Consider the following 22,420-nt stretch of genomic DNA (forward strand, 5'->3'; position numbering starts at 1 on the left):
CCATGCAACCTTCACAGACAAACATTGGCAGTAGAATGGCCTCACTGAAGAGCTTAGTGACTTTCAACGTAGAAATGTCATAGGATGCCACCTTTCCAACAAGTCAGTTTATCAAATTTCTGCCCTGCTAGAGCTGTCCCGGTCAACTGTAAGTGCTGTTATTGTGAAGTGGAAACGCCTAGAATGTCAGGTATGAAGGTAAGACCCAGATGCAGACCACGTCGAAAAAACAATAGTGTAATATTCCAACAGGGGTAGGCAATAGACAGGTCAAGGCAGGCAGGGGTCAGTAAACCAGAGGTGGGGCAACGGTACCGGGCGGAAGGCAGGCTCTGGGTCAGGGCAAGGCAGAGGTTGGTAATCCAGAGGTTGAGCAAAGGTACAGGTCAGTGGCAGGCAGAGTGGTCAGGCAGGTGGGCTCGGAGTCAGGACAGGCAAGGGTCAAAACCAGGAGGGCGAGAATAGAGAGACTGGGAAAATCAGGAGCAGAGACACAAAACCCTGGTTAACTTGAACAAACAAGACAAACTGGAAACAGACAAACACAGGTATAAATACACAGGGGAAAATGGGGAAGATGAGCGACACCTGGCGGGGGGTGGAGACAATCACAAAGACAGGTGAAACAGATCAGGGTGTGACATAGGAGCAACAATGGCTCAGCCTCGAAATGATAGGCCACGCAAGCTCACAGAACGGGACCGCCAAGTGCTGAGGCGCATAAAAATTGTCTGTCATTTGCAACACTCACTACAGAGTTCCAAACTTCCTCCTAGAGGCAACGTCAGCACAATAACTGCTCATTGGGAGCTTCATGAAATGGGTTTCCATGGCCGAGCAGCCGCACACAAGCCTAAGATCACCATGTGCAATGCCACAAGTCCTCAACTGGCAGCTTCATTAAATAGCACCCGCAAAACACCAGTCTCAGCAACTCTGAGATGCTGGCCTTCTGGGTAAAGTTGCAAAGAAAACGCCATATCTCAGACTGGCCAATAAAAATAAAATATGAAGATGTGCAAAATAACACAGACACTGGACAGAGGAACTCTGCCTAGAAGGCCAGCATCCTGGAGACGCCTCTTCACTGTTAACATTGAGACTGGTGTTTTGCAGGTATTATTTCATGAAGCTGTCAGTAGAGGACTTGTGAGGCGTCTGTTTCTCAAACTACACACTAATCTACTTGGCCTCTTGCTCAGTTTTGCACCGGGGCCTCCCGCTCCTCTTTCTATTCTGGTTAGAGCCAGTTTGCGCTGTTCTGTGAAGGGAATAGTATACAGCGTTGTACAAGATCTTCAGTTTCTTGGCAATTTCTTTCATGGAATAGCCTTCATTTCTCAGAACAAGAATAGACTGGTGAATTTCAGAAGAAAGTTATTTGTTTCTGGCCATTTTGACCCTGTAATCGAATCCACAAATGCTGATGCTCCAGATACTCAACTAGTCTAAAGAAGGCCAGTTTTATTGCTTCTTTAATCAGAACGACAGTTTTAAGCTGTTTTTTTAAATATTTTTTAAAATTTTTAACAGTGCTAACATAATTGCAAAATGGTTTTCTAATGATCAATTAGCCTTTTAAAATGATACACTTGGATTAGCTAACAACGTGCCATTGGAACACAGGCGTGATGGTTGCTGATAATGGGCCTCTGTACGCCTATGTAGATATTCCATAGAAAATCTGCCGTTTCCAGCTACAATAGTCATTTACATTATTAACAATGTCTACACTGCATCTCTGATCAAGTTGCTGTTATTTTAATGGACGAAAAAAAATATTTTCTTTCAAAAACAAGGACATTTCTAAGTGACCCCAAACTTTTGAATGGTAGTATACATGTTTCAAGCAGAACACCATAGTCCCTGTGCCCAAGAAAGCGAAAGTGACCTACCTAAATGACTAGCACCCAGTAGAACTCACGCCAGTAGCCACAAAGTGCTTTGAAAGGCAGGTCATGACTAACATCAACACCATAACCCCAGAAACCCTAGACCCACTCCAATTCGCATACCGCCGCAACAGATCCACAGATGATGCAATCTCAATCGCACTCAATCGCACTCCACACACAGGAACCTATGTGAAAATACTTTTAATTGACTAAAGCTCAGCTTTCAACACCACAGTGGTATATTTCACTGGTCATCCCCAAAGCCTACACTTCCTTTGGCCGCCTTTCCTTCCAGTTCTCTGTTGCCAATGACTGGAACGAATTGCAAAAATCACTGAAGCTGGAGTCTTATATCTCCCTCTCTAACTTTAAGCATCAGCTGTCAGAGCTGACCTGTAGTATTCGGCGCATGTGACAAATACATTTGGATTTGATTTTAAATCCAGCGTTTAACCTGCAGGAGCATGTTAAGTTCTGACTGTTTGTTGCAATCAAGCCCATGTAATTCAGATGAGATTGGTAATAATAGGCCCATTTGAATTCAGCAGTGAGAAATGCATTTATTATAGGTACTGTAGTTCTGGATTTCAGCCATTTTTAACTGTGAAGAAATCTAAATCTTCACTAATGTTGAACTCAACAAGCCCCATTTTCACCAATACAACTCATTAGCATGGAATGCAAATGCAGTTGCAATTACCTACAGTATTTATGTAGGGCTATGATCATTCTGCTTAGTAGCAACAGCACTGGCAAAACAATCCTGGATAATTTGTGATGCAAAGATTGAACTGTGCAACTACCTCAGTCTAAATCAGTTTAAGAGCCACCCTTGGTAATCTAAACGTTCTTGCATGTGTGTTTGTATGTGTATACAGCGTATTTGTTTCTGTGTATTTCTCTATCTAAGTAGTTTATCCTTTTTAATATCCATTGCAATGAAATTGATATTCTATGTGCATCTGTGGCCTGAGCTCCGCAGGACCATCTGCTATTTAATTAAAAAAATGGTGTTCGGAGGCTCAAAAGCAATGTGCGTATGTACTGCTCGTGTAGTCTATGGTGGCACCATGCTGCATACAAAACAAGGACAAGCAGCTACCTCAAAGGAGCGCCACAGCAGACCTGCCTCTGGCCTCCACTCGACACTGGCTTTCTTCCTGGGGATGAAAGAGGAGTGTTTAAAGCACAAGGGTCTTACTTTCGGGTGTGTAGTTCCTTATTGTAGAGCATGCTCTGTATGATAAAGTTCAGACTTGGATTGTACTCGCTCTGAGGGGACACAACAGGGTGGAAGTTGGGGAGGGTTTTTGAGGACGGGGGCCCTGGCGAGGCCTGGCTGACAGCTTCTCTGGGGGTGAGAGAAGTGTGAGAGACGAGAGAGGACTTGGGGAGGGTTTTGTGTACAGGAGGAGAAACCCCAGCTGTGAGAGAGAGCCTCCCCTCTCTAAAGCAGAGATGTAACATACTATTGTGCAATCCAACCTTCAAAACCTCTGTTGGAGGGATCTCTGTGGAGAGCATAAACTCTGGGGGTTGGAGTGTTTCTCATTAGAAATTGGAGCTCGGAATGTTTTTCTCTGAGCCCTGTGTCTTGAGATGCCACCTGGTCTTGTCAGGTGGCAAATGCTGCACCCAGCTTAGGAGCACAAGTACAAGCCCACTGTCAGGGATGCCATGGCAAGGGCAGAGCCCTTGGTACTAGGCTCATCTAATTGACACTCTTTCTCTCTTAACTCACTCCTTCTGTCCCTCTCTTTCTCTGTCTTCTCTCCAGGGGCTGCACGGATGTGGTGTGCTGTGTCGTATTCGTCATCTTCATCCTCGGCTACATCGCTCTGGGCACCGTGGGTGAGTTGTCATGTTGCTGCTTATTTCATCAGACACGTTGGTTTCGTAACACCACAGCCCACCCTATGATGATGCTCCACGTTGTGCGAGTCAAAGTCCCATGTACATGTAGAGAGAGAGAGTGTGTGTGTGTGTTCATGAGTTTCTGCTTTTCTAGCTCTCATCTTGACAAAGTCTTTGGGTGGGAAAGGGAAATGCATTCGAGCAAAATGTGTCTTCTGCATTTAACCCAACCCATCTTCAGAGAGGTGCGTGGGGCTGCCTTGATCGATGTTCACGTCATCGGCGCCCAGGGAGCAATTATTTTCCACCTTACTGGCTCGGGGATTCGAACTGCGTTCCTCCGACTGCGTTGCCATTTAAATGCTAGATAACGTTTTGTATTGGATCCCGTTTTGCGTTGGGCAACAGAGCCTCTGGTGTTGTGAAGTGTGTGGGAGGTGGAAATATGAGTACTTGAATTTCCCCAGAGTCAGACCCATTCCTTAATGAGTGGGAGTCCACAACATCAGAGTCTAATGATTTTTATGTGAGTCACTTTCTGTTTCTGTGGTTACTGTATGGCATCTCCCTAATCTGTGTGTCTAATCTCTTGATTGGGGGTTTTGACCATGTTCTCCAGGGTTATGGGTGACATCCTCTGGCCTCCATTCCTTTTAAGGGACTTAGAGAAGTTGTGCGTGACGATGTAAACCCAGCCTTACTGCAGTGTGTTCCTCTCAGTAGATTGGAATCAATCATGTGACTCTCCTCACACACACACACCTCAGTCTGTACAGACACAGACATGCATGCTTAAACAAACACACATGTGCCCACACACTAACACATTTGTTTTACTATTCTTGTGGGGACCAAACAATTGATTCCCATTCAAAACCCGATCCCCTAAACCTTACCCATAACCATAATTCTAACCCTAACCTTAAAGCTAACCCCTAAGCCTAAAATATATTTTTTTCCTCGTGAGAACCAGAAGGATAGTAAAACCAAACACCGTAAATGAGTCAAATCAACGGTCTTTTCTCAAAGTGCAGTCCCTCTGACTCCCATGTGCAGTGGAGTCACGTCTCAGTCTGGGCAGAGGAAGGACTGTCTGTTGCCCAATTACTTTAAGAGAGCCAGAGCCATGAAAATGGAGGTGACTTCAAATAGACGCTGGTGTGTTTGCAATTACGTGAACAGCTTTTCATTCTTTCTCCTCGCCCGTGGTCTTCCTCATGCATAAACTCTGTTTCATCTGGACTATTGGGTGAGGCAGGTACAGTGTTGTTGGCTAGAAAGGGAATAGAATGCCTTGTCCTTTAACAGAAAATAATGACTTTAATGTCTGAAACAGGTTAGAAAAACAAATTTGCAGCTTGGATTGAATTTCAGAGTAGTCTCAAAAGATACAGACTGGCCTTGGTTCTGTTGGTGGTGTCGTTCCATGAAAAGAGTGCATTTTGCATCCCTTTGATATATAAAATAGAAATTGTGCCCCAACATTTACAATTCAAAGACTTTGAAGTGCCCTTTTTTAATATAGTGCCCTTTTTAATATAGAACACAAGGGAAATTCAACAAATCAGATTTTTTTTATGTGAAAAAATACTTGCTAAAGTGCCACATTTCAGCATTTTTACATGTCCCTCAGGGGCCCCTTCTGTGACTTCCAGAGAGAATTTAACCCACTTAATCCCAAGATTTCAACAAGTTTTCACCATTTATTGTTATACCCTAGTTATTGTTTTAAATATGATTATTTATTTATTGTGACTAGTGACTCATTTACGTATGTCCCTCATTTTAAGTTCAACCCTGTTACGTAAAGCAGAACTCTCAATTTTATGTGGGTAAACTATTCCTTTATAAGTATTATTTTCTAAAGAAACATTGAACATCTAATAGTCAAATCATAGTGTAAAAGCAGGTGAGCTGGTTTACCCTTTTTGCCCATTTTCGGGTGTTTTGTGATGGAAAACAGACCATAATATGTAAACCCTGTAACCCATAGGTTGTTTACTCTACAATTAAATGTATTGCATTCAATGTTGCACAAATCAAGCTTCCATTCCCCCTGTCACAAGGGGATGTTTGGCTGTTACTTTATATGACACTTAACAGGCACTTACAGAAGTCATTTTTTAAATGTAACCTCTTGAGATGTTTAACTTTTTTATGAAGTCAAACATGTGCTCTTTATGACAATGTTGAAAGTAGTTGAAATCAAAACGTTTTATACGAGGTTACACTTCTCAAAAGGTACCTAATTGGTGAAACAACCCAGTGGTTTTCACTCAAATGATCTCTCTGTATTCTGTAAGGGTAGTCTCAAGGTTTTCAGGTTGCCCTGTAATTGCTGAACAGCCAGCTCTCAGCTTGACTCGCTAATCTCTTCATATCTGGCTTTTCTGATTGTGATTCATAATAGGAGTCTTACCTTTGATCCCGTTTGACCTGCTTCTTTAAATTCGGAAGTGATTATGTTAGTGTGCGTTACAGGCGGGCAGAGTATTCCCATGCACACACAGCCAGGGAGGTCCTGTCACTGACACGTAAATGCCCAGAGTGATTGACAGTTGAAGGGGCAGGGAATGAGGCTAATGATGCGGACGTTTTTTGTCTGGTTGCAGCCTGGATCCATGGCGACCCCAGGAAGGTGGTCTACCCCACCGACAGCCACGGACAGTTCTGTGGACAACAGGGGACCCCCAACGCGTGAGTATAAAGACAGATGCCAATCTTTTAGTGCACTTGGAAGAGATACCAAAGCCGCTTGGGAGGTGTGTCGGCTCGAACACTTTTGACACCCGCAATACGGCACAAACAATATGAGAGAAATCATAATGCAGACAAACTGCTATTTCCTAAGATTAAATACCTGGCCTCAGCATGTCAGTTGTATTAGTCTCAGTGAGTTGAGGACAGTAGTAGGTCGGCCCTCTAAATGACAGGTAACCCAGTAAAGAAAACAAGTAGGTGGCCAGTATGATGCAGGATTTTTTTTAAAAACTATATGCAAGTTAGATTTATAACAATTACAAATAAGGAGCAACCTTGCCTGAAGAAGACTATAGTTGAAACACAGTTGCAGTTGTGCGTCCTGTTATGACAATCACAGGCTGATCTGCTCCTTACACCTATTCTTTGTCAATATAATCTGAGTATAGTTTTTCTATGGGTTTTCCTGCAACGCACTGGCTGCGTACTAGTTGTATTAGTCTGTAATAGTTTGTTTATTGAGTGCTTTGCGCACCGTGTATGAAAAGCGCTTAATAAAGAAGCATTGACAACCGCCACGGACGTTCCTGCAACAACCGCCACGGACGTTCCTGCAACAATCGACACGGACGTTCCTGCAACAACCGCCACGGACGTTCCTGCAACAACCGACACGGACGTTCCTGCAACAACCGACACGGACGTTCCTGCAACAACCGCCGCGGATGTTCCTGCAAGAACCGACGCGGACGTTCCTACAAAAACCGCCGCGGACGTTTCTGCAACAACCGCCGCGGACGTTCCTGCAACAACCGACGCGGACGTTCCTGCAACAACCGACGCGGACGTTCCTGCAACAACCGACGCGGACGTTCCTGCAACAACCGACGCGGACGTTCCTGCAACAACCGCCGCGGACGTTCCTGCAACAACCGCCGCGGACGTTCCTGCAACAACCGCCGCGGACGTTCCTGCAACAACCGCCGCGGACGTTCCTGCAACAACCGCCGCGGACGTTCCTGCAACAACCGCCGCGGACGTTCCTGCAACAACCGCCGCGGACGTTCCTGCAACAACCGCCGCGGACGTTCCTGCAACAACCGCCGCGGACGTTCCTGCAACAACCGCCGCGGACGTTCCTGCTCCCTGTGTTTTAACACACTGTTTGACAGACGGATCAATCTGCTGTTAGATTTTCCATACCACGTTTGTTCTCCGCGTTCTCTTCGTAAAATGGTCATTGTCTTCGTGTTGGGAAACTAATGACTATTCTCTCCATTTCCCTGTGGTTACAGCAACAAAGCCATATTATTCTACTTCAACATATTGCAATGTGCCAATCCTGCCGTTCTCATTAACCTCCAGTGCCCTACAACCCAGGTGAGTGCTGCCTCTTAACGCTGCAGATATTATGCCATTATGTTCCCGCTGGTTTTTTCTGGCTTGTTCTCTGTCACTAAGCGTTGATTTGATGCTTGGCTGTCCCTTTCTCGTCTCTTCCCAGCTCTGCGTCTCCAAGTGCCCAGACAGATTTGCCACATACCTCGACATGCAGTACAACTACAGGTACAACAAGAGCTACTGGGAGTATTACAGGCAGTTCTGCAAGCCGGGCTTCGACAATCCAAGAAAGGTACCGAGACTGATGCCTCCAGTCACTTGTGGTCTCACTTATCAAGTCGTTGAGTGTTCTGTCTTCTGTAATGGTTATCGATCTATAAGTCGGTGGAGTACTCGCATCCACTGCAGCCATTTTCTTTCTCAATATTCAAATATTTTCTATGGAGCATTTAAGTACATGACCGTGATTTGTTTTAAATTAAAATGGTCAAAAAGAAACAAAAATAGCTTCCTAGCAAAGAGCAAGCCAAGACTTTTGCTAGGACTGTCTGGGAGTGGTCTGAGTGGGGAGGGGGAAACTGATAACTAGCTGTTATTGGCAGAAAGGTTTGGAACTCTCTTTCGTATTGGTCTATTAACTAATTTTACCGCCTAGTGATGTCACCAGACAGGGCAAAACTCCATCTCACCAAAATAGGCAGAAATTTCAGGCAGTCTTTTCAGAGAGCTCTTACACAATTCCACAGTATTATTCCAATTGGGGCTGACCCCAATTAGTCGACTGGTTGATTGTTTGGCCGATAGGCTGTTGGTCGACCAAGATTTTTTTTTGAGCAGTAGTAAATATATATATTTTTATGGCACACGAAAAAACCTGTCTGATTCGCATCCATCTCAGTAAAGGAATCCATTGTGGAGGCCGTAGGGATGACACAGCCCAAGAAGAAGGGGAGTGTGGCTAAAATGCACAATGCACATCTCTCTGCAGAATGCGCTCTCTCCCTACAATTTGTGCACATTTATTGTTTCTTCGTAACTTCATTTTGTGAATTGTTTGTGTTGGATGGTTAGTGTATATCAATTCCCCCTTAAATATATCACCAGTAGTACATTTATCATGAATTCCTATCATTTCTAATTTACAATGTTACGGTCATTTCTGTTAATGCATTCAATATATTATTATTCCAGTCTTTTACCGTTCTCATTGTCGGAGTGGACACGTTGTTTGCAGAACACACAACCTATGCTTGTGAGAAACAAGTTTTGGTTGATTTCATTCCATTTCCAAGTTTTGTCAATTTAGTCATTTTTTGTTTGGAGCCCTCATGTCAATGTTGAGTAAGGACATGCACCTGATTACGCATAGAAGTAGGCTTATAGGCTACAAATGTAGGCATGTAAATGTGCCCATTTGGGGATCTGATAGTATTTCTGATTGGCTGATTGGCTTCTCAAAGTAATGTTTTTTTTTCACCTCAAACAGCAAGTAAACAAAGTATTTTTGTTTTTGTTTTACATCCGTTGAGAATGACAATAGTTCCTCAATGTATTAGAAATGTCTCTCCAGCTCTTCCTTTTAATAACCACTCAGCATGAAAGGGAAAAAAACATCATGCTGTGATCCAGTGGAAACATCATGAAACAGGTCTGCCTAATGACCTCTTATCCCTTGCACAAAATAGCCTACAACTGTGTCTGTTCTGAGCTCACTGCTGCAGGAAACAATAAGCTCCCAGGATATTTTATACGATGTTTCAAGTTTGCTAGCACAAGCTTTGAGACTGACCCAAGTTGATACAATGCTTCAAGTTTGTTGCAGACAGGCCATGCATTGCCAATGTGATTTATATGATATTTATTTTTATCGGGATATTTTATAATATATATTTTATATTTTATTTTTTACATTGTTTGTAAAGAGGACACAGGGACTCAGGAAGCAAGTGCAGTTGGTAATGTTTACAAGGAACATGAAGATATACTAAACCAATACTGCCTGAAGACTGAGGCTAATGAGGGCTAAATAAAGGTGAAGTAATAAAAGTAATGATGATGTCCAGGTGTGCATAATGATGGGGAGCAGGTGTGTGTAATGATTGTTGCCAGGTGTGCATAATGTAGGTTGCAAGGACCGGTGGTTAGTAGTCTGGCGGCGTCAAGCACCGGAGCGGGAGTAGGCGTATCATCATTGGCAATGGCAACGAAGGTTATGTTTTAGGTTTGTGTCACTTTTTCATTTAGATTTGGATAGAATTTAGATGAACCACTTGACAAAGATTTTGAGATATGAAGACGTTATTATTATGAATGAAATGAAACAGTTCCACGAAAATGTGCATATGGAAATCATAACTCGAAGGCAGATGGGTAGAAATGGTAAGATAAATTGGCGTTCCTTATGAGGAAGGTTGTCAAATCCTCGTGTAGCCTATTACCAGCATCTTTAGGAGAGTAACAGCAGAATCTGCAAAAGCCAGCAGGAGGGAGAGGAGGATGATCAGGTCAGGTTAAGTTTTTTTGTTTTCTGGTTATCTTGTTATTTGGCTCTCTTGAGTAATTTGTGTCTTATTTCATCAAACCGTGTGCTGAAAGCATCAGATAAGCTCAATACATATAGTTGATTTGATTTAATCACACAGGGTGTGTCTATACATGGAAAATACACATTTTAATATTTAGACCAATTTATTAGTCGAAAGAACAGGTGACACTCGGTCGACCAAGATTTGATTTAGACGGGGACAGCCCTAGTGGAAATATATATACAACACAGGAGACTCATGATTTTGACGACACTGGGCCTTTAAACAAACTTTCTTTTGTTTTTGGAATTAAAATAAGATCAATAATAGTGTTCAATAGTAGCGACCGAGGCCCTTCCTCTTCAGGAATTCAAATCTTATTGGAGTCAGATTGAGTCATTTAGTTGTTGCATAGAATATATCTTGTTGTATAGAAATGATACAAAGTAATATCATTGGATGCGTTTTTCTGTAAGTACTGGGCCTAATGTACTATGTAAAGGAAACATGATGAGAATGTCATTTGAAAGTCCTGTGAGAGAAAAGCGTGAGGAAGGCGGCATCTGCTGATGTCACTCACAGCTCTGACGAGTTGGTTTGTGGGACACAGACTGTGATACTGGTCCATGTCCGTCAGACATGCCGGCATGGCACCTCAGATGAGACTTAGAGAGAGAGAAAGGGGGGAAGGGAGAGTGTGCGAGATGGTGTGTGGGAACTCAATCACACAATCACACTGTTACTGCTGAATCGTTGGTTCTCCCACCCACACTGTCTACTCAGTCAGTACCCAGAGCAGAGTGCTAAACTGAGGAATAGAAGATAGAGCAGAAAGGGTTCCCTACCAGTCTGTTCTGTACTGTATGACAGACAGACGTCTGTTCCTAGTCAACTCAGCCACACGCCCACTCTCCTCATGGTCCTGTTGGATAATGGCAAAGTCATAGGATATGATGATAGGATGTCTTACCAGTCATCCTAACCGAAAATACACGTTTTAATATTCCGACCAATTTATTAGTCGAAAGAACAGACGACTTATTAAAAACTCAAGTCTGAGGCTTTGACGTCACACAGTGCGTATTGTTTGACTTCTTTTCCCTCTCGCCTTCTTTCTGTTTAGTCCGTTGCACAAGTCTTGAGAGATGAGGACTGCCCTTCCATGATAGTGCCAAGCAGACCTTGTAAGTGAATCCGAGTTCTGCACACAGTTCATCCACTATCCTTATTGTGACTTTCATACGGTCTATTCCTAAGACTTAGATTCTGTGGGAGGGGAGGGTATGTGACTGGTTGGAAAAGGGATATATATATATATCACAGTGTATGAAATTGAAAATACCAAGTTGTCAAAATATTTGTTTGTGTGTTTCAGTCCTCCAGCGGTGCTTCCCAGACTTCATCACCAGGAACGGGACGCTAACTGTCGCCAACAAGACGGTCTTCAAAGACGGCTTAGGTAAAACAAGGAGCGTGATCGATCTTCGAGACGCTGCCAAGTAAGTCCTGCTCTCCCCAATGTCGCTCTGCAGAAGCCTTTGTTGTTGTCGAAATCTTGGGATTTCTGCCGAGAGAGAGACCATGGGATGAATTGTATAAGTGGGAGGCCTATTAGGGGTGGTGGATTCACATGGTTGAATATCTTTTGACCAGTAGACCAGAAAGATGAATTAACGCTGTACAAATCTGTTCATTGAGGCCATGTTTGGGAATTCAAATGCATTTAAACTATTATATTGTCATAGGGATTCTAACTTGGAACCCAGAGTCAACTGGACAGCTATTGCAGGGTAGGACAACTGGGCCATGATCCCTCATGCCCTGTAGGGTGTGGATCATTCATGCACATTGAAATCCGTCTATGCATGTTTGCATGGAAATGCAGCTCACGCTGTAGCTTCAGAGTAGTACAGTTAAGTGACTTTCCTCATGCTATGCATATACAGTCTATAAAACGATCAATACATATATGGATTCACTTGTGGGAGAGATAAGAGAACAGCAATTAAGACCGATGCAGGGTCTTGATCGTTTTGTGTTAACGAGCTGCCATCATTAGTACATCATGTTTGCCTTTGAAAGAAGGATGTTATGACGAGTTGAATGCTTTTTTTCTTTTTTAGCCGAGTTACCGCCATGCAGCAAGGAGTGGAAAGGTCTCAAACTAATTACAGTATTTTTAACCTTGAACCGTAACCTTCTGTAGCCCCGAGCTCACTGTCTGCAAACTAACCTTCCCACCTGACTGTGCGTCATGGGTAATCTGCTGCTGTTCCTCTCCGGCTTGTGGCTGTGGAAAGGAAAGGGGACAGATTACCTTCAAATGTTGCCCTGATGTGGAGCTAACATCCATATTGAAGCCCTAGCAAAGACGAGTAACAACTTGGCTTACAGTTAATGTACTATATTGGTCTTTCAAAGTTGAGAGTTACGTCACCCCCTAGCTTTCATCAACATCTTCCTTCAGTGATATTTTCTCATCATAATGTTTGCAAAGATTTCATTTCGTGAAACTGGATAAGAGCAGCCTCAGCATCAGATTAATGCAGTAATTAGCGTTATTACCACAGTAATTACTACAAGATATATATATAGGCCAACCTCTGACTTTCATAGACTATATTTTAACAAAAATAGAGTTCCACAGGTGACTAGTCATCTAATGTCATCTGCATTGTTTTGACTGGTAATGTAATTGTTATGACAGGTGTAATGCCATCTTTCATCTCGCCCAAACATTGAGCTGTGTATGTCCTCAGCATCTGTAGTTGATGACTGCGCCACCATTTCCTATTCGAAATGACAGTCTTTGTAGAGGGGCGTTTTTGTCAAAGTAATAAATAAAAAAAATCTCTCCAGCTATTATTCTGTTATGCCTGATGGTGAACCCTCAGGCATGGCTAGGCTCATCTCACCCTCACGCATGATTTGACAACAGCCCACCAGTGCCTTTCACATATTTCCCCCTGAATGGGCACTTCAAAGAGTTGTCCAAGGACAGAGCATTTCCTTCCAATTACACTGCCTCCAACCAAAACCTTTAACAAAGCATCAATTATTTTGTTTTCGACAGGTTCGGCCATACTCCATCTGTTATAGCCTGGTCTGTGGAGTGCGTAAGGCACAATAGCACAGCACTTTCGGTTTCATTGGTACATTGGTAGGGCTCATTTTTCATAACAACATTAATTACTTGAGTAGGTTGCATTATGTGCTATTATAGCTGCACGGTCATGGGCTTTTTAGAGAAATATGATGGTCCAGATGAAATGAATGCCTAGAGTGAGCTTTCCTCCTGACGTGTGGTAGCTGTCCTCATAAAACAGACCGAGATTGGTGCTCCACTCACGAGACATTCTGCACAGCTCCAGGGGAAGGTTGGTTCTAGTCTCTCGCTACTGCTGTTCACCAGTCCCGTAGAGGCTGATCATATAGTGAGCAAAAGCACCAGGGAATACTTTGGGTCCGATGTCTACAATAACACTCTAGGGGAAAAAAGGTTCCAAATGGGTTCTTTGGCTGTCCCCAAAGGATAACCCCTATTGGTTCCAGGTAGAACCCTTTTGGGTTCCAGGTAGAACCCTCTGTAAAATGGTTCTACTTGCAACCAACAAGGATTCTTCAAGGGTTATCCTATGGGGACAGCCGAAGAACACTACGGTTCTAGATAGAGCTGTAGGTACAGTGGATATCTGGTGAAGTATTCCTGGTGATTTTTGCCATCAGCTCTTTGTCAAGCTTGTACTGTACATTGAACTGTTGCCATTTTCTGCTTGTTCGTGTAGTTATGACAGAAAGAGATGCCTACAGGAATAGCTAAGCTTCCAGGCTCATTTGTATTTGTTTTTTCCTGTTAATAATCCTCGTTCCTGAGGGTTCCTTTGCTAATGTGGTGGAGTAGTAACCTGCTGCTTCAGTCGTAGAGAGCATTGCTGCTTCCTAGCGCTTTGATAACACTAATATGTTGACGTGTGACACATTTATAAGGGACGCCTGCCTACAACCTGTGCCGTCTCCCAGGGCTGTACAGCCCCCTCATAAACTGCAGTGTGTCGTGACCCTGTGCTGTGTGTGCAAGTGAGAGGGATTGCAACACAACACAGGCCAATGTTCTCTCCGTAAATGAGCGCGTTCTTCATTCTTTATTTCTCCCTCAATCTTTTGCTCTCGCTTCTCCTCTCCCTCCCATCACAGTGGCATTACCAGTCTGCTAGACGCCAAGGAGGTTGGCATGAAGATCTTTGAGGACTATGCCAACTCCTGGTACTGGATCTTAATGTAAGACCGACACACGTGTGTCCTCATGCATTCATGCATGCATTTTTGTATGTGTATATGTTTTACTGTGGTCCTCACTCTTACACAACAGGTGTGTTTGTGTTTATCTAGAGGTCTGGTGATAACCATGGTGGTCAGTCTGGCCTTTATCCTGCTGCTGCGGTTCACAGCCGGAGTGCTCCTGTGGCTCATCATCTTCGGAGTCATCGCTGTGGTGGGCTACGGTTAGTAATGCAGTACGCTCTCCGTCACTGACCCAAAAGCTACTGTAGCCTCACTAAAAGAGCACAATGCCATCTTTAGCCTGAGTACATTATCCACACTTCACCAGCCCAAACTGTACTGAAGGTCAACATATCGCTACTGTATGTAGATTTGTGTGGGAGACCGTGTCCACATCTTCTCACTTCCAGCTGTCAGTCAACCCCTCTGTTGTCATGGCAAGCTAAATGTAGCAGATGTACAGGTGCAGTATCTCAACGTGTCACATCTCTTTCTCTCTCTCCTCTGTCTTTCTCAGGGATCTGGCACTGCTACTGGGAGTTCAGTACACTGAGAGGGAAGCCGCACGGGGATGGTGACGTCACCATCTCTGACATCGGCTTTCAGACGGACTTCCGAGTTTACCTGCAGCTCAGTCAGACCTGGCTCATCTTCAGTGCGTGGCCATCCACTTCTCCCATCTATTGGTTTAGCACGGGAACTACTAGCCCAGCACAAGGCTGTCGACTCAGTTTTACTGTGTTTATCACAAGGTGCAGAGTCTCTTGGACTTGCTGTGAAGCAGTTGGGTGCGAAGCGTATCTGCTGGTTTTTGCTTTTGCTTCTCAATCAGTAGATGAATTAGAGATGGGGACCATAGGATTTCGTGTTAACCGTATGCAACCTGATATTGCTTAAATGAACTGGGCAAACGCCAGGAGAGTCTCTGGTCTGAGGAATAGCACCTTTTTTCTTCTGCTTAATTGTTATAATTTGTATTGCAGTGATCTCCCTGTCGGTCATTGAGGCGGTCATCATAATAATCCTGATATTCCTGAGGAGGAGAGTACGCATCGCCATCGCTCTGCTGAAGGAGGGGAGCAGGTGAGTGGCAATCTTTTCTCAGGGGAGTGACCTCTGACCTTCTCTTGTTGTGTCACTTTGAATCGAACCCGTCGTCTGTGTGCTCGGTGTGGGAAAATTTACCTAACTTTTAACTACCCCCCACACACGTTCTCTCCATTCTCTTTCTCTCTCTCTCTTCTCCAGGGCCATTGGCTACATCATGTCCACTCTCTTCTACCCGATCATCACTTTTGTGCTGCTGGCCATCTGCATAGCATACTGGGCGGTCACTGCTGTGTATCCTCTCTATACATTTACCAAGCCTCATCCTCACTGTGCTATGTGTACACTTTACACAGTTATCTTGACATGCAGCGTTACCTACGGGTGAAGCATTCTGAGCTATCACCCATGGAGTCATAGTGATTGGAATATACTTGAACTTGACTGGAATTGAATTGAACCTAATAAAACTGCTGAGCCCTTAGTGGAAATCCCAATATTGATGGCTCATAGGCAGGTACAAATTGTGATGCTTGTTTCTGCTTCCATTCCTCTGTGTTGCCCTTAACTGGTTTTGCCCTCAGCTTCTTGGCGTCTTCCGGCGACGCTGTCTACAAGGTCATGTCGACGCCGGACAAATGCGTGTATGCCAACCTCACCTGTGATCCAGAGGTTTGTTTTTCTCTCTACTCTCTTCCTCTTTATCACATTGGTGTTATAGCTGTATTGAAAACTACTGTATGCTATTGGCCTTGAAATCCTGAACAGGAGTACACATCATTCAGCCATGAAATGGCTAGCCAGTGACAACATCTGTGAGCTCTGGCTCCATTCGGTCTTTCATGAAATGGCACCCTAGTCCCTATTGTAGGGAAATCGAGAATGGGAGAAGGGTGCTGTTGTATGCTCTGATCAGAGGGGAGTGCTCAATATAGGGAATTGGGTGGCATTTCCTTCAAACCGAATAACTTCCCCTATCTCTCTAGACCTTCAGTCAGACCAACGTGACCAAGGTGTGCCCTGGCTCCCAGTGCACCTTTGCCTTCTACGGCGGCGAGAGCCTCTACCACCGCTACATATTTGTGCTGCAGCTGTGTAACCTGCTGGTGTTCCTGTGGCTGGTCAACTTCACCATTGCCCTGGGACAGTGCACCCTGGCCGGGGCCTTCGCCTCCTACTACTGGGCCCTGAGGAAGCCCCAGGATATACCGTCCTGTCCACTGTTCTCCTCCTTCAGTAGGGCTGTAAGGTAGGCTTGCTCAAATAATTTCACTCGACAGAAAACCCCCACGTTCATTGAATGGGGCGGCAGGTAGCCTAGCGGTTAGAGCGTCGGGCCAGTAACCGAATGGTTGCTGGATCGAATCCTCCGAGCTGACAAGGTTATAAAAATCTGTCGTTCTGCCCCTGAGCAAGGCAGTTAACCCACTGTTCCCGCGCACGCCAAAGACGTGGGTGTCGATTAAGGCAGGCCCCCGCAACTCTCTGATTCAGAGGGGTTGGATTAAATGCGGAAGGTCGTACAACTGACTCTCCCTTTCTCAGTTATATGGGATTAGCACATAAAGAGGAGGGGGTTGAGAAATCCTAGTCCTGCACTAAAAAGCTATATTAATGGAGAGTCTCTAGTAAGCATGCCTTCTAGTCCAGGACTACTCTTAATCTGTGTCCAGGAAACTGGCCCTAAGTGCGTTTAGGTGTTTAAGCCTATGATTTGAAGGGGGAAGTGAGTGTGTGTATGGTGGATGTGTACAGTGCATTCGGAAAGTATTCAGACCCCTTGACTCTTTCCACATTTTGATACATTACAGCCTTATTCTAAAAAAAGGATGAAATAAAAAAAAATGTCATCAGTCTAGACACAATATTCCATAATGACAAAGTGAAAACAGTTTATAGTTTTTGAATTTTTTGAAAGTTTTGGCAAATGTATAACAAATAAAAAAACATACCTTATTTACATAAGTATTCAGACCCTTTGCCTTTTGACTAGAAATTGAGCTCAAGTGCATCCTGTTTCCATTGATCATCCTTGAGATGTTTCTACAACTTGATTGGAGTCCACCTGTGGTAAATTCAATTGATATAGACAGGCACACACTTGAGCAAAAACCAAGCCATGAGGTTTAACGAACTGTCCGTAGAGCTCAGAGGCAGGATTGTGTCGAGGCACAGATCTGGGGAAGGGTACCAAAACATTTCTGCAGCATTGAATGTCCCCAAGAACACATTGGCCTCCATCATTCTTCCAGAAGGACAACCATCTCTGCAGCACTCCACCAATCAGGCCTTTATGGTATAGTGGCCAGACGTAAGCCACTCCTCAGTAAAAGGCACATGACAGCCCGCTTGGAGTTTTCCAAAAGGCACCTAAAGGACAGGCCATGAGAAACACAATTCTCTGGTCTGATGAAACCAAGATTGAAGGAGGAAACCTGGCACCATCTGGAGGACACCTTGTACCATCCCTACAGTGAAGCATGGTGGTGCAGCATCATGCTGTGGGGATGTTTTTCACCTGCAGGGACTGGGAGACTAGTCAGGATCAAGGGAAAGATGAATGAAGGAGGAGGGTGTTGGGAAGGTGCTCACAACAACATTAAGCACATAGCCAAGACAACACAGGAGTGGTTTCGGGACAAGTCTCTGAAGATCCTTGATTGGTCCAGCCAGAGCTCTGACTTGACCTCGATCTAACATCTCTGGAGAGACCTTAAAATAGCTGTGCAGCGGTGCTCCCCATCCTGACAGAGCTTGAGAGGATCTCAAGAATGGGAGAAACTCTCCAAACACAGGTATGCCAAGCTTGTAGCCTCATACCCAAGAAGGCTCTAGGATGTAATCGCTGCCAAAGGTGCTTCAACAAAGTACTCAATAAAGGGTCTGAATACTTAGGTAAATGTGATATTTCACTTTTTGTATTTGTAATATATTTGCAAACATTTTAGAAAAAATGTTTTTGCTTTGTCATTATGGATTATTGTGTATAAATTGATAAGGTGGGAAAAAAAAACAATTTAATCAATTTCAGAAATAGGCTGTAATAAAATGTGGGAAAAGTCAAGGGTCTGAATACTTTCCGGATGTACTGTAAGCAAAATGTTTTCAACACACACACGAGCAGTTTGGTAGTAGAGTGTATGGTGTCTCTTCCAGGTACCACACAGGCTCTCTGGCGTTTGGCTCTCTGATTCTGGCTGTAGTGCAGATGTTCCGCATTGTTCTGGAGTATCTGGATCACAAACTCAAAGGTAGGTTTTGTGCTCATACTAAACCCACTGCCTTTTGTATATGTTTATATACAGTGGTGTACATTTATTTGATCATGGTCGTCATGTCTTTTCAGGTGCGCACAATGCTTTTGCCCGCTTCCTGATTTGCTGTCTCAAATGCTGCTTCTGGTGCCTGGAGCATTTCATCAAGTTCATGAACAGGAACGCCTACATCATGGTGAGTTTGGGACGGTGCGGAGTTAAAACTCTTGTTTTCAGACATTTACTTGCGATACCATTCCTTCAAGAACAGCAGATCAGGCAGTTCTGATAACCATCTTACGCAAACTGTTGGAATCATGAATACTTTCTCGCACCAGATCGCGATATATGGGAAGAACTTCTGCACCTCGGCTAAAGATGCTTTCTTCCTCCTGATGAGGAACGTAGTGAGGTAAGGCACTGTAAAGCTTGCTTTCCATTAGAATAGAGTGAGTCTGTCTATCATGGGGGTGACTGTCTGTCTCTGGGCTTCTCCAATGAGTTTCCTCTCCTCTGTAGGGTGGCAGTGCTGGACAAGGTGACAGACTTTCTGCTCTTCTTGGGAAAAGTGCTTATTTCAGGGAGTGTTGGTGAGTTCCCTGTCTTTCCCACACACTGGTGTACTGACTATGTCTAACCACTGTATGAGTCACAATACACAAAGGAGGAAGGAGTACTTTGAAACAGTGACACTGTGCATGCTGGAGTTCAGGCGTCTCTTTGAAAGGCACTATTTGTATTCTCGTTTTTAGTCGTTCATTTTTCTTTTGTTATCATCCCCCCCCCCCCAGGTGTTCTAGCGTTCTTCTTCTTCACCCGTAAGATACCAGTTATTCAAGAAGAAGTACCATCACTAAATTACTACTGGGTCCCCCTGCTGGTAAGAAATGTCATTACATCAAATGTAGTTTGGGTTAGCATTGCTTGTTGCTAAGTGTGTTCACGGACTTTGACTCTTCTCTCATTGACAGACGGTGATATTTGGATCCTACCTGATTGCCCATGGCTTCTTCAATGTCTATGCAATGTGTGTGGACACCTTATTCCTTTGTTTTTGTAAGTACACCATTCACCTCTTTAAATACAGCCCAGCCTGGGGGTGCAAAGGGCCATTTATATGATACAAAGACACAGGGGTCTGTGTTGGTGAATTGAAAGGTTGTCCATGTCATATGAGCCTATTAGAACGTTAGTGGTGGACCGTTTTCTTAAATAAGTCAGGTGAAAGGTTATTCTTGCGGGGTTTCTTTTACACAGTAATTATTGTTTTACCAATTAAATTGTTTCTATCACGTGTTCTTACAGTGAAGAACTAGTGAAGACTATTAAATTATTTGAATTGTATGGAGACTGTGTTATTTGCATGTCCTCTGTCAAACCTTGCCTTGGCTGCACTCTAATCACTGAACGAGATGGTTATAATTCACTGGCCATTTTGGCTGACTTGAACCATCCTAAACTTTTCTCCTAATTAATTTTGCTGCTTGACTTTCTAAATCGTTTGGCTCTGCTAACTCCTTTCTCTCGTATTCTCTCTTTCTGCCTTCCTACCTACATGTTGTCTGCTCCTCTCCTCCTCCTCCTCTGTGGCAATGCTTCCTATCCCGTGGTGCCCGGGTAAGGTGAAGACCTGGAGAGGAACGATGGCTCGCCCCTCAAGCCCTTTTACATGTCCCCTCAATTGCACCGAATCCTCCGCAGAGAGCAGGGCTCCAAACTCTATGCTGCCTCCTGATAGGCCACCACGCTGAACATCTGCCTAGTGACAGGCCAGAACACTGACTCGCTGAAGGACTGGCCCATTCACCGTCTGTGTGGGAGTGTTTGTGGTCTGGAGCATACTAGAGCAGAGCCTAATGGTTGGGCTGGACTCCAGACTGGCCAGGACTGACCAGAGAGGCCTTGGCAGGACATGGCAGGGCCCAAGAGGGTGGTGTATGTGGGTGGGGGTTATGTCTATTCAACTTCCTCCCTCTCGCCGCCACCGCCGTTGATACTTCTGATACTTGCCTTTTTTCCTCTGTCGTGCTTCTGACCCTTTCTTTCTCTGCCGTGCCGACACTGCTGATCTCTGCCTTACTTGGAGAGCGCTGCAGCAGCACAGTGGACGTGTGTGTGTGTGTGTGTGTGTGTGTGTGTGTGTGTGTGTGTGTGTGTGTGTGTGTGTGTGTGTGTGTGTGTGTGTGTGTGTGTGTGTGTGTGTGTGTGTGTGTGTGTGTGTGTGTGTGTGTGTGTGTGTGTGTGTGTGTGTGTGTGAGACAAGGGTGAAATTGCCATTAGCCCAACACATAGCAAGAGGCACACATACTGCAAAAGGAGATCTCTGTATTTCGGATGCAATTGGTGTACTTTTTCAGATGGTCAAGACATTATGGCGTTGTGGGGTGGCACAGTACGAGGGCACCCCCTTCTTGACACTACTGTGTTTGTGCAACGGTTATATGTACTGTCATGTAAGGTCATGTTTAAGGTGAAGTTGCCCTTAGACGCTGATCTTGGGTTGGTCTGTTTAGCATTTTCCTCACCAGTGGTTAAGGTTAGGATTGGGGGAGGTTTTACCCAACCTCAGAGCTGTTTTAGTACCTCGTGTGTGGAAAATAACTTCGAGGTGGCTTTTCTGTCAAGCATGATTGTTGTTTTGGCTGTTTATGCTTAACATTAGGTGAAGAGGCACTTTTGGTCCACCATATTTATTGACACTGTTACAGATACTTCTACAGAGTCCTGGGCACAAGAACACTGCTCCAAACTGAACGTGTAACGCTACATAGATGAACGCACCCCCGAGTCTACAGAGTCACAGACACTTGTAGGACGGTTTGGTTTAACAATCCTTGATATGCTGTCAGTGACAGATATAATGTTGACCAACGAAGGTTCAAGACTTCTTGTACACACGGATGCTGATGCTAAAGAATGAGATTTGAATAGACCCTGACACGTTTCAGGAATTCCCGAATGCAGTTGCTAGTAAAAACGTGCCTAATTCTACATGGGAGAAATGTTCCTCTTTGTTGGTTGTGTGGTTTTCCATTCTAACGCCGAGAACCGTTTCTAAAAGAAATACCGTTTCTACAAGGATGTTAAAGCCATTTTTAGTCCTTTTATATGGAATAGTAGTGCTGTTTTTAATACTAGGTACTGTAACTCGCGTCTGTTTTGGAGGGTTTTTAATGTTTTTGTACAGCGGCACTCTTTTGTATCGATGACTCCATTTTTTTGGGGGGGGGTTGTTTTTGTGAAAGGTTCAATTATAGCACAACTCTTGGGTAATTGATATCTTAATTTGTATTAAACAGAGGGTTTATGAAATATTTACATTGACACTGGGTTTGTGGTATTGCACAGGATTTGGGGAAGAACTGTTGTCAAACAATGGTAATAAAAGATGGTTTGGTTGGGATCAAGTGGATTTTATGAAACCGTTCTTTGCGAGTAAGTATGAAAAATGAGTTTGGCATTTCAAATAGATTTGTAGGAATATGACTGTGTTAGAGAATGTTTAATGGTAGGTTAAGGGGTA

General features: G+C 44.2%; 1 protein-coding gene across 4 annotated transcripts in view; it reads left to right on the forward strand.

Annotated features, from left to right (window-relative positions):
• Window positions 1-22,420, forward strand: part of slc44a5b (solute carrier family 44 member 5b) — a 49,715-nt gene that overhangs the window by 25,063 nt on the left and 2,232 nt on the right. Inside the window, exons 3-24 of one of the 4 annotated variants that reach the window (XM_046301580.1) lie at window positions 3,673-3,746; window positions 6,362-6,446; window positions 7,745-7,829; window positions 7,954-8,082; window positions 11,439-11,499; window positions 11,691-11,814; window positions 12,061-12,105; window positions 12,439-12,471; window positions 14,510-14,593; window positions 14,705-14,817; window positions 15,114-15,251; window positions 15,580-15,679; window positions 15,845-15,937; window positions 16,228-16,315; window positions 16,630-16,892; window positions 18,800-18,894; window positions 18,990-19,093; window positions 19,236-19,309; window positions 19,417-19,487; window positions 19,689-19,777; window positions 19,869-19,953; window positions 20,520-22,304. In XM_046301580.1, the coding sequence (XP_046157536.1) occupies window positions 3,673-3,746; window positions 6,362-6,446; window positions 7,745-7,829; window positions 7,954-8,082; window positions 11,439-11,499; window positions 11,691-11,814; window positions 12,061-12,105; window positions 12,439-12,471; window positions 14,510-14,593; window positions 14,705-14,817; window positions 15,114-15,251; window positions 15,580-15,679; window positions 15,845-15,937; window positions 16,228-16,315; window positions 16,630-16,892; window positions 18,800-18,894; window positions 18,990-19,093; window positions 19,236-19,309; window positions 19,417-19,487; window positions 19,689-19,777; window positions 19,869-19,953; window positions 20,520-20,632 (2,146 nt within the window). In that variant the 3' untranslated portion in view covers window positions 20,633-22,304. Of the gene's footprint in view, window positions 1-3,672; window positions 3,747-6,361; window positions 6,447-7,744; window positions 7,830-7,953; window positions 8,083-11,438; window positions 11,500-11,690; window positions 11,815-12,060; window positions 12,106-12,438; window positions 12,472-14,509; window positions 14,594-14,704; window positions 14,818-15,113; window positions 15,252-15,579; window positions 15,680-15,844; window positions 15,938-16,227; window positions 16,316-16,629; window positions 16,893-18,799; window positions 18,895-18,989; window positions 19,094-19,235; window positions 19,310-19,416; window positions 19,488-19,688; window positions 19,778-19,868; window positions 19,954-20,519; window positions 22,305-22,420 lie in introns of those variants that run through there. The other 3 variants (XM_046301579.1, XM_046301581.1, XM_046301582.1) reach the window with 3 other exon arrangements.

Source organism: Oncorhynchus gorbuscha, linkage group LG15, assembly GCF_021184085.1.
Source record: "Oncorhynchus gorbuscha isolate QuinsamMale2020 ecotype Even-year linkage group LG15, OgorEven_v1.0, whole genome shotgun sequence".
NCBI lineage: Eukaryota > Metazoa > Chordata > Actinopteri > Salmoniformes > Salmonidae > Oncorhynchus > Oncorhynchus gorbuscha.